This window comes from Apium graveolens, chromosome 7, assembly GCF_009905375.1.
Source record: "Apium graveolens cultivar Ventura chromosome 7, ASM990537v1, whole genome shotgun sequence".
In the NCBI taxonomy this organism is placed as follows: Eukaryota; Viridiplantae; Streptophyta; class Magnoliopsida; order Apiales; family Apiaceae; genus Apium; species Apium graveolens.
Window position 1 is genome coordinate 225,776,204 of NC_133653.1, and position 13,006 is coordinate 225,789,209.

General features: G+C 36.4%; 1 protein-coding gene, 1 non-coding gene and 1 pseudogene across 2 annotated transcripts; 1 reads left to right on the forward strand and 2 right to left on the reverse strand.

Moving 5' to 3' along the window:
* LOC141674514 (NDR1/HIN1-like protein 26) overlaps positions 1-7,838 on the reverse strand; it is a 46,605-nt pseudogene extending 38,767 nt beyond the window's left edge.
* LOC141676223 (small nucleolar RNA R71) lies at positions 4,836-4,942 on the forward strand. The gene has a single exon (XR_012556824.1). It is a non-coding gene; the product is annotated as a small nucleolar RNA R71 (small nucleolar RNA).
* Positions 7,839-11,789: 3,951 nt separating the features above from the next.
* Positions 11,790-12,419, reverse strand: LOC141674515 (uncharacterized). The gene is made up of 2 exons (XM_074481221.1): positions 12,176-12,419; positions 11,790-12,049 (listed from the first exon to the last, which is right to left on the reverse strand). The coding sequence occupies exons 1-2, from the start codon at positions 12,417-12,419 to the stop codon at positions 11,790-11,792; spliced, it is 504 nt and encodes a 167-aa protein (XP_074337322.1).
* Positions 12,420-13,006: the final 587 nt, after the last annotated feature.

Here is a 13,006-nt window from a genome sequence, read left to right on the forward strand (position 1 = left end):
ATTCTGAAGTATATACAGACTGAAGCTGTTATCAGAAGTTAAAGATGGTAAAGCTGAAAGGACTGTAAGTTATAGTAATCTAGTCAAATTCTCATGCATTTGTACTTAATGTTTTTGACATCATCAAAAATCTGTTGAACTTGTATATTATGCTAATTTACAAGTTGGGGGAGATTGTTAGATATATTTGTAATGTTATGGCTAATATGATTTGTGTTTAAGTTTTCAGATCTTACTTAACTGGACAAATCAGTACTTAACTGGAAATCAGTACTTATACTGAAGACAAAACTTAAGATATCAGAACTTAAGTTATCAGAACTTAAGTTATCAGAAGATATTTATCAGGAGATAATATCAGGACTTAAGGAGACTTTCAGATAAGGCAGGCTGCTGATTGAAAAGAAAGAAGATCAAGACAAATGCAAGAAGAAATATGCATGAAGAAAGAATTCTATGAAGAATAGAATACTTGGAAGAAAAGATAACTAGTTGATATATTTTAGGAAGCAGAATTATATTCCATATCAATTAGAAGATTATCTTGTAACTGTGTAGTATATAAACACAGGCATAGGGTTTACACTATATGTGTTATCTTAATCGAAGTTATTATTCAATATAACCCTAGCAGCTCTCGTGATAATTTATTCATTACTGAGAGAGCACAGTTCCATATTGTAACAGAGTTTATTGTGTTGAATAAAATTTGTTTTATGTTACTTGAGTTCTTATATTCGATTTGATTGTAGTAAACACTGTATTCAACCCCCTTCTACAGTGTGTGTGACCTAACAAGTGGTATCAGAGCAATCTGTTAACACAAAACAGTTTAAGATCCATAAACAATCTTGTCTGAAGAAGAAATTCCAACCAAGCCCACCAAAACTGAAGAACCTCCAAAAACCATAACCCATAGTCGATATGAGACTATAAGAGTTCCCATGTTGAAACCTTCTAAGTATTCCATATGGAAAGTGAAGATGGCTATGTTTCTCGAAGCTACAGATCCATATTGGACCTGGACCCTTAAAATCGTCAAATTCCACTCAAAAAAGGCTTTTTCAGCGAAATCAGCTAAGTCAGCCGCGCATCAGCACGCAGCCGCCTCCACCAGCAGGCGGGCGCCTCCACCAGCATGCGGGCGCCGGGCGCCTGCAGCCTGTCTGGAAAAATTCTGATGAATCTTGTTTTGGCCATAACTTGAGTTCTACTCGTCATAATTAGGTGATTCAACTGCCCACGCAAAGCTAACGAGATTCTCTACAACTTGACAATGGCCTTGGCTTCCAAATCTGATCACTTTTCATCATATTTCCTTTAAAAGCTCCTTTCTTCATTTAACTGATACCTGAAATGCAATAACACAAAAACACATCAAAATACCAACAACTTGAGTCCAAAACACCAATTTAAGCTTGTAATAACGCGTTCCAAGTGGATATAAAATTCACTTATCACACCCCCAAACTTTATCGATGCTTGTCCTCAAGCATAAACAGACTCAAAATTACAAAACAAATCTAATGCATGAATGCAACTACGTGAATGCAACTAAATGATAATGCAATCAATCCCCTCAGAATAACCATAACCAAATGAATAAGCCAATACCTCTAAGAATGCAATGACTTAAAATAGAGTTCGAATAAATCCCACAAACCAACTTACGAACCAGAAACATGCGTGTGTGGAATGCTTAACAGATATGTCTCGATACTAGATCAATAACCATAACTTATCTATCATCAAAAAAATCAAAATTTTATAAACAAAATAGATAATAAACATATTATGACTCACAACACCTCCTTTCTACTAGAGTTATACAAGGATTCACACTATTATTTAACACATAACAAAGATGCTTATTTGACCGTGCAATGAATGAGGTCCCAAAAGACTTATGCAATAATACCCATGTAGCGAGCGTTAGGTTAGCGGATCCCAGACTATAAAAGCCTTAGGTCACTAGGAACAAAGTCCCCTAGAACTTAATAACTCGAGTATTAAAGAGCTCACTCTTGATCAATTATGCATAAACACATACTTTTTTTCTCTTTTTTCTCTTTTCTTTTTTTCAATAATTTCTGAATGAGTGCGTTTCGCTCCATTTCATTCAACCCTAGACTACTCATAAAATATGAGCCGGCTACTAGCCATTTGACACCTAGCCTTACAACAACTAGCAATGAAATCCAAGTTTTTCTCCAGATATTTTTTTTTATTATTTTTACATTATTACGAGAATATCACAAATTCTAAATATAACCAAGTGATTAAATCTCAATAAGAAACAAGTATGATCATGATCTAGATCAAAAGCAACCCTATAAGACTTTGTGAAAATATTTGTTTCTGGCATGCAAATCAATTTATTAGTACTTAAACATCCCTCTATTCGTCATCACCACACTCAAATCAATATCAACTTATTAAATATCATAGTTCATCTTAAGGGATCATGCTAAATATGCATGCAAATGCAACTATATGAAATCACATAAAAATAAACAAATATGTCCTAAATGAACAATCATGCAAAAATATGAATGAACTACAACTAAACATACAATATGAATCTATATGAATCTATATGGACACACACACACACACACACACACTACTAATCCTTACATTATCACCCCCAAACTTAAAATTTTCAATGTCCTCATTGAAGGTAATAATAAGGATTTCAGGCATACCTAGTCATCGGAAAGATCACCCTCCTCGGGTGGAGGATCCGGTGGCCAATCAACCTCGCCACCAGTGTCTCAACAAACAGTACCGAAACTGTGTGTCAAATCTTCAGCAAAATATCGGTGGATGACATGCATGGCCTCTATACGCCTAGTCAATCTTCTATACTGTGCATCACCAACACCAGTCCTATCAACTACCTGTTGCATATGAGAAAACCCTCTGTAGGCACGGGAACATTCGTCCAGCCACTCTCTAGATCATCAAAAATATATCCCAACCCCTTATCATGGGATGCACCTAAGAATGAATAACTCAAGTGATCTGGTAATGGGTGAAGCTCAAGTGTGGAAACATCTTCAATAGACGGCTCGAGACGCTCCTGAGAAATTTTCAGCTCTGCTAACCCAAGAGAATCGAATGGCATATCCAACTTCCTCTTCCACGGAGGTGCATTCAAATCCTGCAATTGCTCAGGCTTTGAATTTACTAGAGAGTCGACCCACTCTACTTTAAAGCACTCCTATTTAGCTGTGGGTAACTTTATTTCCTTGAATACATTAAAAGTGACCTTTTGATTGTAAACCTTCATCGAAAGCTCTCCTTTTTGCACATCGATCATAGTTCGGCTAGTAGCTAAGAATGGTCTCCCCAAGATAGTGGGAATCTTTTTATCTTCCTCGAAATCAAGAATTACAAAGTCAGCAGGGAAGATGATTTTATCCATCTTGACCAAGATATCCTCCACTATACCTCGTGGATAAACGATGGAACGGTTAGCTAGTTGCAATGACATGTATGTTGGTTTCGGATCAGGCAGACCAAGCTTCTTGAAGATAGATAAGGGCGTTAGATTGATGCTAGCTCCTAAATCATATAAACACTTGTCGAACGACAAGTTTCCGATGGTGCAAGGAATAGTAAAGCTTCCAGGATCTTTAAGCTTCAGAGGCAACTTCTGTTGCAGCACAACACTGCATTCATCCGTTAGAGCAACAGTCTCTAAGTCATCGAGCTTCACTTTCCGAGAGAGAATACCTTTCATAAACCTCGCATAGCTAGGCATCTGTTCAAGAGCTTCAGCGAAAGGTATGTTGATATGAAGTTTCTTGAACACCTCCAGAAACTTCTCAAACTGCTTATCCAGCTTTTTTTTCTGCAGCCTCTTAGGAAAAGGAGGTGGAGGATAGATTTATTTCTCCCCTGTATTATCCTCAGGAGGAGTGTGCTCCACAGTAGACTTCCTTGGTTCCGCTTTCACTTCCTTCTGCACTTCTTCTTCAACCAAAACTTCAGTTTCTGGAACTTAAGATTTTTCAGGGCTTGCAACCTTCCCAGACCTCAATGTAATTTCCTTAACCTGCTCTTCTGCTTCTCTTTAGCCTGGAACTTCTGTATCACTAGAAAGCGTTCCTGGTAGTCGATTCAATAAGGCGTTAGAAATTTGTCCTATCTGGTTCTCCAGATTCTGGATAGAAACAGCCTGGCTTTGGCATATAAGAGCCTAGTTTTTGCACATAAGCCTCAACTCCTCCAATTCAGATTTTTCATTCGAAGATAGACCTGCATCATGAGTTTGTTGTTGAAGTTGGAGTTGTTATCTTGGTGCAAATTGTTGCTGAAAACCAGGAGGGTTGAATTGTTTTGCTCCAAACTGTTGGAACGGCTGTTGCATCGCATTCTGATTGTTGCTCAAGCTGAAGTTAGGATGATTTCAGTTGTCAGGATGATAAGTGTCTGGAACTGGTTGCTGCGATCTCTGAAAGTTGCTCATAAACTGAGCTGAGTCACTAGATATAGCGCATTGCTCCGTCACATACAGACCTGCACATAACTCACAAACACTAATTATCTGCTTAACACCATAGTTAGCTAGAGAATTGATCTTCATAGACAACGCCTTTAGTTGAGCAGTGATAGCCATAGCTGTATCCACTTCAAGAACTCCTGCTACCTTGCCCTGTGGACATCTCTGGGTTAGATACTGATATTCATTAGCAGCCATCAGTTCAGTTAGATCATAAGCTTCCTCATAGCTCTTTTCCCATAATGCTCCGCCTGCTGCTGCATCGAGCATGGGTCTGGACTGTGCTCCCAACCCATTGTAAAAATAATTGATGATCATCCAATCAGGTATTCCATGATGAAGACACTTCCTAAGCATCTCCTTGTAGCGCTCCTAAGCTTCACACAATGATTCTCCCGTTTACTGCGCAAATTGAGTAATAGCATTCCTGAATGCAGCTGTCTTCGCCATAGGGAAGAATTTAGTGAGAAACTTTTGAGCAAGTTCTTCCCAAGTAGCAATCGAACCAGCTGGTAGAAAGTATAACCAGTTCTTAGCCTTGTCCCTCAGAGAGAATGGGAACAGTCTCAGCTTTACAGCATCTTCAGGAACACCGTTGAACTTGAAGGTGTCACAGATCTCAATGAAATCCCTAATGTGCATATTGGGATCTTCAGTTGGAGAACCCCCAAACTGGATTGAATTCCGCACCCATTAAATTATTCCAAGCTTGATCTCAAAGGTATTAGTTGTGATAGCTGGCCTGACAATGCTAGATTAAATGTCAATGATCTTGGGTTGAGAAAAATCCATCAAGGCTTTCTTCGTGCTGCTGGATCTCCCATTGTACCGAGTACCTAAAACATAAACAAATAAACCGTGAGAGTAAAAGAGTCTGAGTCAGTGAACTTTAACGACCACTGATGACAAGCACATAAACCAAAAATTAACACCGAGTCCCCGGCAGCGGCGCCAAAAACTTGTTAGGCACAAAACATGCGCTAATAATTCACGCAAGTATACGCGTTCGCAAGTAGTATAAGATATAAATTAGATTCGTTCTCACAGAGACTGGTTTAGGTTAAGTTCAATTTATGCACCTATGCAACAATGTATGGTTATCGCTCAATGCTAAGACAAATAACCAATTAGGTTTTTATTAAACTAAGAGATTATACTAAATAACATTGACTAAGAGAATTGAGGTTGAATTACTATATATGACAAACATGGGATTCTAACTTTATTAAATACTTCATTCAATAGCCTTTTCGTTCTTAACCTTAGCATGTGATGGTGATGACACTAATCAGATAACACGAAACTGATAAACGCCAACTTTCATTGCATGAGTACCATTCTACCAGACATCCACAAAAGAGATAGAAGCTGAATATGTACCAATGATATTGAGACCCTATATGTCTATAGAATTTGACAACATAACGGTTTAAGCACAAGTTATCCATAATGATTACATAGGGCAAGTAAAATGGTTAGAGTTACCCACTAATCATGCATACAATACATGAACTTATGCTAGCATGGCAAGTTCTAAACCTCTATATTCACTATCGCTTCAATAGAGATTAACACGCTATCTTATATGTTAGTTACGCACACAAGACAAATAAGCACAACCAATACTAGGATATCATACAATCACTACACACCAAGATATCGAAATAAACTAATTATTGAAATCCATAAGTAAATCCGCTAGAATCCCATGACAACGATTAGTTCATAATTGAACTCATCATCACCATGGGTTCTAATGAAAGCATGGTATAAACATGGTCTTAATGAACTGAATAATAATCAAAGTACGAATAAACGAGATCTAGGTTCAACAAGAACGAAAACGAGCATCCAAAGTTACAACTAATTCAAAGAATCACAAGTTGAAAACAAGATCTTCTTTTTCGGAGTTGCTTTGTGCTTCTAGGTCTTCTCCTTGGTATCCCAATCTTCCAGGATGATGAAAACCTTTTTTAAAGTATATATAAGCCCATATTGGACCTGGACCCTTAAAATCGTCAAATTTCACTCAAAAAAGTTTTTTTCAGCGAAATCAGCGAAGTCAGCCGCGCATCAGCATGCGGCCGCCTCCACCAGCAGGCGGGCACCTCCACCAGCAGGCGGGCGCCTGCAGCCTATCTGGAAAAATTCTGATGAATCTTGTTTTGACCATAACTTGAGTTCTACTCGTCAGAATTAGGCAATTCAACTGCCCACACGAAGCTAACTAGATTTTATACAACTTGAAAATGGCCTTGGATTCTAAATCTGATCACTTTTCATCATATTTCCTTTAAAAGCTCCTTTCTTCATTTAACTGATACCTGAAATGCAATAACACAAAACACCTCAAAATACCAACAACTTGAGTCTAAAACACCAATTTAAGCTTGTAATAAAGCATTTTAAGTGGATATAAAATCCACTTATCAATTAGTTCTAATACATCAGACACCCTATTAGCATCTTTAAAGGGAATTCTAGTTATTTTTGTCAACATGTATGTTTTACATTTTTCATTGTTTAAATCAATAGCAAGTATGAGACTCATTTTAGACATATCCTTTATTCTTTTATAATGTACATGTCCTAGTCTAGCATGCCATAATTCTGATTTATTCAAACTATTGCTAGTACTAGTAGAAGCCATACAAGCAAAATCTTTATTAAATGGAGTATTTACATTCAACATAAACATACCATTACATAAACAGCCAAAGCTAACAAAATTACCATATTTTGACAAGATATACTTGTCACTTTCATAGACTTATTTATATCCATGATTATTTAATACAAGACCATACAAGAGATTCTTTCGAATCCTCGGAACATACAATATATTATTTAATAATATATATTTTCCAGAAGTAAAAACTAGCTTGACATTTCCTAGTCCTTTGATCGCTTCAGTTGCAACATTTCCCATCTTTAAGATAGATCCATCTTCGATTGGTTAAAAGTCTATAATCCAACGAAGATCTTTACATACATGACTCGTTGCTCCTGAATCAATCCACCAAGCAACATTATCATCCTGCACATAAAATGCCTAAGATATTAGTGATACATAATTCTGACAAGAATTATAATTTTGTATTAAAATCTGACCTTTTTGCTTTTCTAGATCCTTGGATCCACTTGGACCAGCAATTTGCTTTTCCTGCTTGCCTTTACCAATCCGACAATCCTTCTTGAAATGCCCAGGTTTGCCACACTTCCAACATGCCATCTTAGGCTTTTTGTTGGAAGAGTTGTAGTTTCCTTTAAACTTCCGTTTATCACCCTTTCCATCCTTATAATTCTTAGAAGGTCCACCATCTTCAACCATATTTACAGAAGAATCACCGACTTGGTTCTTGCCCTTAGGATTATTCTCATTTCTTGAGTTCTCAAAGCCTCTTCAATTCTGAAGTGACTTCCAAGTTCAACCAGCATCATATCATCTTTATTATGTTTCAAGGTGAGTTTAAAATCCTTCCATGATGGTGGCAGTTTTTCTATAACACCATAAACATAGATAGATTCATCCAGTTTCAAATTATGTTGAACAAACTATCCCAGAATCCTTAACAATTCATTATATTGTTCCATCACCGGTCTAGAATCGACCATTTTATAGTTCATAAAAAAACTGACCAGAAACTTCTTACTAGAAGCATCTTCTGCCATGTACTTGGATTCAAGAGAATCCCACAATTCTTTCGCTGAATCAACACTTTGGTATACATCGAAAAGGGAATCAGACATACCGTTCAAGATGTGACCGCGGCAGATGTAATCATCGTTTTCCCATTTGCAGCGCTTCCTTGTTCGTTCAATAGTTTCATTCTCAATCACTTCTGGCATGGGGTACTCAGAACATACACAACCTTCAGCGTGGTCAACAGAAAATGCATCTTCTTCTGCCATCTTCTAAAATCATGACCCTCAAACTTGTCCAGTTTTGCAAACTTGCTTGTCATGTCTTTTGCAAATTCTCCGTTCATCATCTTCAGAAAAAAAATTAACTTCAATCTATGTTGGGAAAAAATGGTAGTAACTTGGATTTTTTGAAGTCGTGTGAACACTTTTAGATTGAAGTTATTTGTGGTTCACCCAAATAAATCAATCGGATAAAGTCAGAAATTCAGCAAGAAGAGAGAATATGTTTTTGTTGTGAATTTCAATAAAAATGAACCAACCCTAAAATTGATCAATGCAACACCTGTATACGGATGTTAGCAGATGTGTCTTTTCCCAACAGGCACATCTCAGTCTTTTGCCAATAGACACATCTTATTCTAACAGTCATGGTTAAAACTAATAGACACATCTTATTTCAACATGTGTGACTGCTGCCAATGGACATGTCTCATAAACAATAATACCAAAATCACAATAAACTCGAACAAAGTGTGCACTCCGCACTCTCCCGACTTGTTCAATTTAATATTATGATTATATTGATCAACTAGTCAATCCAATTACACTAAAATATCCAACAATTAGCACGTGTGTTAAACTTGGTTTGATGTAGTTGTAATATATAAGTGATGATGTCAAAAATTACTGGAGATAACAATATCATTAGTATCTCTGATCAAAGTATGAAGTAAACCAATGGACATCTGATCTGAGGAGGAGATTAATGAACTGTTATTTTTAGTAATCAGTTAAGCTTGGGGACAACCCTAAGTAAGTTGTATTGTTATCTTAATTTGTATTTTGCACTTGTAACACTTAAATTCTGTAAAAATGCAAAGGAGCAGACTGGAGTCTTTTTCCTAAAATAGTATCAAGCCTAAGGATTCTATCTGGAAGAAGATCAAGAAGATTATGCCTCAGAAGAATTTTGAAGAAGCTTGGAGTTGAATAAATCTGTTTGGAGAAAAATATTCCAAGTCAAGATCTCTACAAGTCACATATTTAATGTTATAGAGAAGTCATTCGAGTTGCAGAGAGTACCGACGGATGAGGAACATCCATCGGGATAGTAGCTTGGCTATCCGACAGATGACTGCTGTTAGGCACATCCGTCGGGATACAATCACTACTCGATGGATGAGCAATATCCACCAGGATAGAAGAAATGAATTTGGAGTGGAGAAGTCAGGATAGCTACTAGAGAACTCAGGAAGATATTGACAAGCCAAATTGAAGAACTGAAGATTGGAGATATCGACAAGCCATTCCTTCACTAGAGAACTCAGAGTTATCGACAAGTATACATTCAGTAGATAACTCTGAGTTATCGATAAGTCAAGTTCCATTAGAGAACTAAGACTTATCTATAAGTCAAAGTGAAGATGTGAAGACTAGAGTTCTCAACAAGATGAAGACCTCTACAAGCCAAACTAAATATGGATTGCTAGAGATCTCGATAAGCCTATGTACTTATTGAGATGTCAAGTGTTCTATAAATTTAAACTGGAGATCTCGAGGTACAGTCTCAAAGTACAGAATTGCAGAATAGTTCAATATCCAAGATAAACAATCAATAAACAATCCAACAGCTGGATTGACAAGTCTATAAAAAGCAGCTTGAAGAGTGTGCAAGATCAATGGCAAAGATTAACTGACAGAGGAAGATTAAAGTAAACACGAGATGCTAAAGATATGCTAAGCCAGAAATGGAAGATCTGCTTATAAATAGAAATGACAAGTGACAGTTTAGAAAAGCTAATAGCATGTTTTATTATCCACTGTGTAAACCAGCAGTTAACTGAGTTATAAAGTTAATACTGGTCCTTAGTCAGTTGTAACAATTTAGATCAAATCTCTTGTATCACTCTCAAGAAGAAGCTGAGCTCTTTAACATAAAAGAGCTTAGAAATTTTGTAAAAAAATAGTCTTAATTTTTAATATAAAATTAAGTGAGTTTTGAAGATCTGTGTTCTTTATTTTCTGCAAATTTAAATTATGCATGAACACTTTTCTCTACAAGATTTAATTTACTTTGTTCAACCATTAACTTTCAGGAAAAGCCCAAAAACAGTAAAACACATTCACCCCCCATCTGTGCGTTATTCATTGCCTAACAATAGTTTAGAAGTAGAAACGTAGCATAGACAACCAAATGCCCTGAGAATGCTAAGATCAGGAGATTCCTTGTACAATTTGAAGTAAGGCGAACAATTTTCAATACTCTTCAATGGTATTCGTTAATCAGATAGGTGGCACATAACACACAGTCTCCCCTGTACTGTAATGGAATTTTAGATTGAAAAGATAAAGCTCAAGCAGTTTCCAATAAGTGACGATGCTTACGTTCAACCACCCCATTTTGTTGGGGTGTGTACGTACAACTTTTTTGATGTAGAATACCCTAAGTACTGCAAAAAATCTGTAAATCTCCCTCACAAAATTCTTTTGCATTATCAGTCCAAATAGCTTTAATTTGTGACTGAAACTGATTGGCAGTGAAAATAACAAAATTCTATATAATTTTCACAATATATGATTTTTTCTTTAACAAATGGACCCAGGTAAAACGACTAAAATTGTCTACAATTGTCAGAAAAAGAGTACAACCAGATGGGGGTTTTGGTCTGATAGGGACCCCATATGTCTAAGTGCAACAATTCAAAACATGCTTTTGATTCAATATTGCTATGAGAAAAAGACAACCTAGCTTGTTTAGAGGCTGGACAAATCTGACAGATGGTTTCCTTGACACAGTTTTTGACATTGCAAGTAGGCTGTACAAATTTTAACCGGGAAAATGGCAAATGCCCTAAACGTAAGTGCCACAACTTGGCTTCTTCATTTGCTGAGCAGCACACATTAGCATCTTGTGAAATTTCAGTATCAATACTATATAAGCCACCATGTTGCTTACCAAGAAGCCTCAAAGGTAGTTTCTGCAAATGGTCCTGAAGGAAGCAATTATCATGATCAAATATCACATTGCACTTTAAATCCTTACAAAGTGTCTGGACTGAAATAAGATTGAATTTGAACTCTGGTACATGTAATACATTATGCAGAGTGATGTCTTGATTTAGTATTATATCACCAACGTGATAAATCTGAACTCTTCTACCATATGGTATGGTGATGAGTTTATTCAAACTTTCACAGTCATGACAAGTATGAAATAAATCTAAACTGGAACATATGTGATAAGTAGCTCCGCTGTCTAGAATCCAACTTACAGGAAAACTAGAAGATAAACAGAAGTTACCTGCAAGCATAGCATGCGCGTTTTTTCAGAAATCACACTAATTCCACTCGTGTTCTGCTGTTTCTGAAGCATTTTCATGGGTTGATTATACTGGTTCATTGTGATATGATTTCCCAATTATTCATTGTCCTCAGATTGAGTGACAACTGCTACCCTCTTATCTTTGAACCTAAAATTGGGTGGATACCCATGTACTTTAAAGCACCTGTCATAACTATGACCAACTATCTTACAGTGAGTATAGAAGTACTGTGAACCAGGATTTTTAGTCCAATTTCCAGCAGGCTTAGAGTTACCAGGAACAACATTTGATAGAGCAGTGAACTGAGTTTCAGAATTGAACTTAGGATTCTTCGAATCAGTGAACCTTCTCCTATCTAAGTAGAAAGCAAGAGACTCAGTTTGAGAAGTTAATTGTGAAATCTCCTTATGCCTTTCCTCCCGTGCAAAAATTCGATAAGCATTTGTAATGCTAGGCAAAGGACTCTACATCAAAATGTTGCCTCTAACTGCAGAAAAATCATCATTCAACTTCATCATGAATTGAATCATTTTTTGATTATCTTGCATTTGATTGATCTTCTGCTCCAAACCACAAGTGCACTTGTGACAAACACATTGAGGTAATCGATTAACATCACCAACAACAACCCAGAGAATCTTTAGTTTCGTGAAAAATTCTGAAATATTCTCATTTCCTTGACTCAATTCATAGAGCTCTTGTTCAATTGAATATAACTGTGTCATAGATGTATAGCCAAAACGTTCTTCAAGATCATTCCATATTTTTTAGCAGTTTTAGAAACATAACACTCTTAGCAATAGTATCATCAAGGTTAAAAATGATCCATAAATATACAAGATCATTTCATCGTTCCCAGGCCTTAAGATCAGGTGAATTAACATCAGGTTTAACAATGCTTCCGTCTACAAATCCTAGTTTATTCTTAGCTAGTAATGATAAGATCATAGATCTTTTCCAATTACTGAAACCAAATCCGTTTAATTTCACAAAAACTAATTGAGAATTATTCCGAATCAGAGGGATGAACAAAATACACACTCGATGGATCTTGATTCAAGCTTCGAGTCCTAGTTTCAGCCATATTGAATAAAGTGTATAACAACTATTGAAGATATTTAATCAACAAATCGATCAAATTATCATAATTAACCTAACAATCTTCACAACTTGATGAAAAATATCTATTGTAATAAGATACTCAACAACAAGATGTAGATCGAAAGTATGACGATCACGACGATAACAATCAAAACAACGATTCTCACATAGGAATTCATATTGTGATTTTGACGCCCTCCAAACCCGGGGT

Bases quoted from the DNA above. Each gene is read 5' to 3' on its own strand.
- LOC141674515 (XM_074481221.1), bottom strand. From the start codon at position 12,419: ATGACACAGTTATATTCAATTGAACAAGAGCTCTATGAATTGAGTCAA. The intron at 12,050-12,175 runs GCAACATTTTGA...CTTTCTACTTAG, and splicing joins TGATTTTTCTGCAGTTAGAG to ATAGGAGAAGGTTCACTGAT.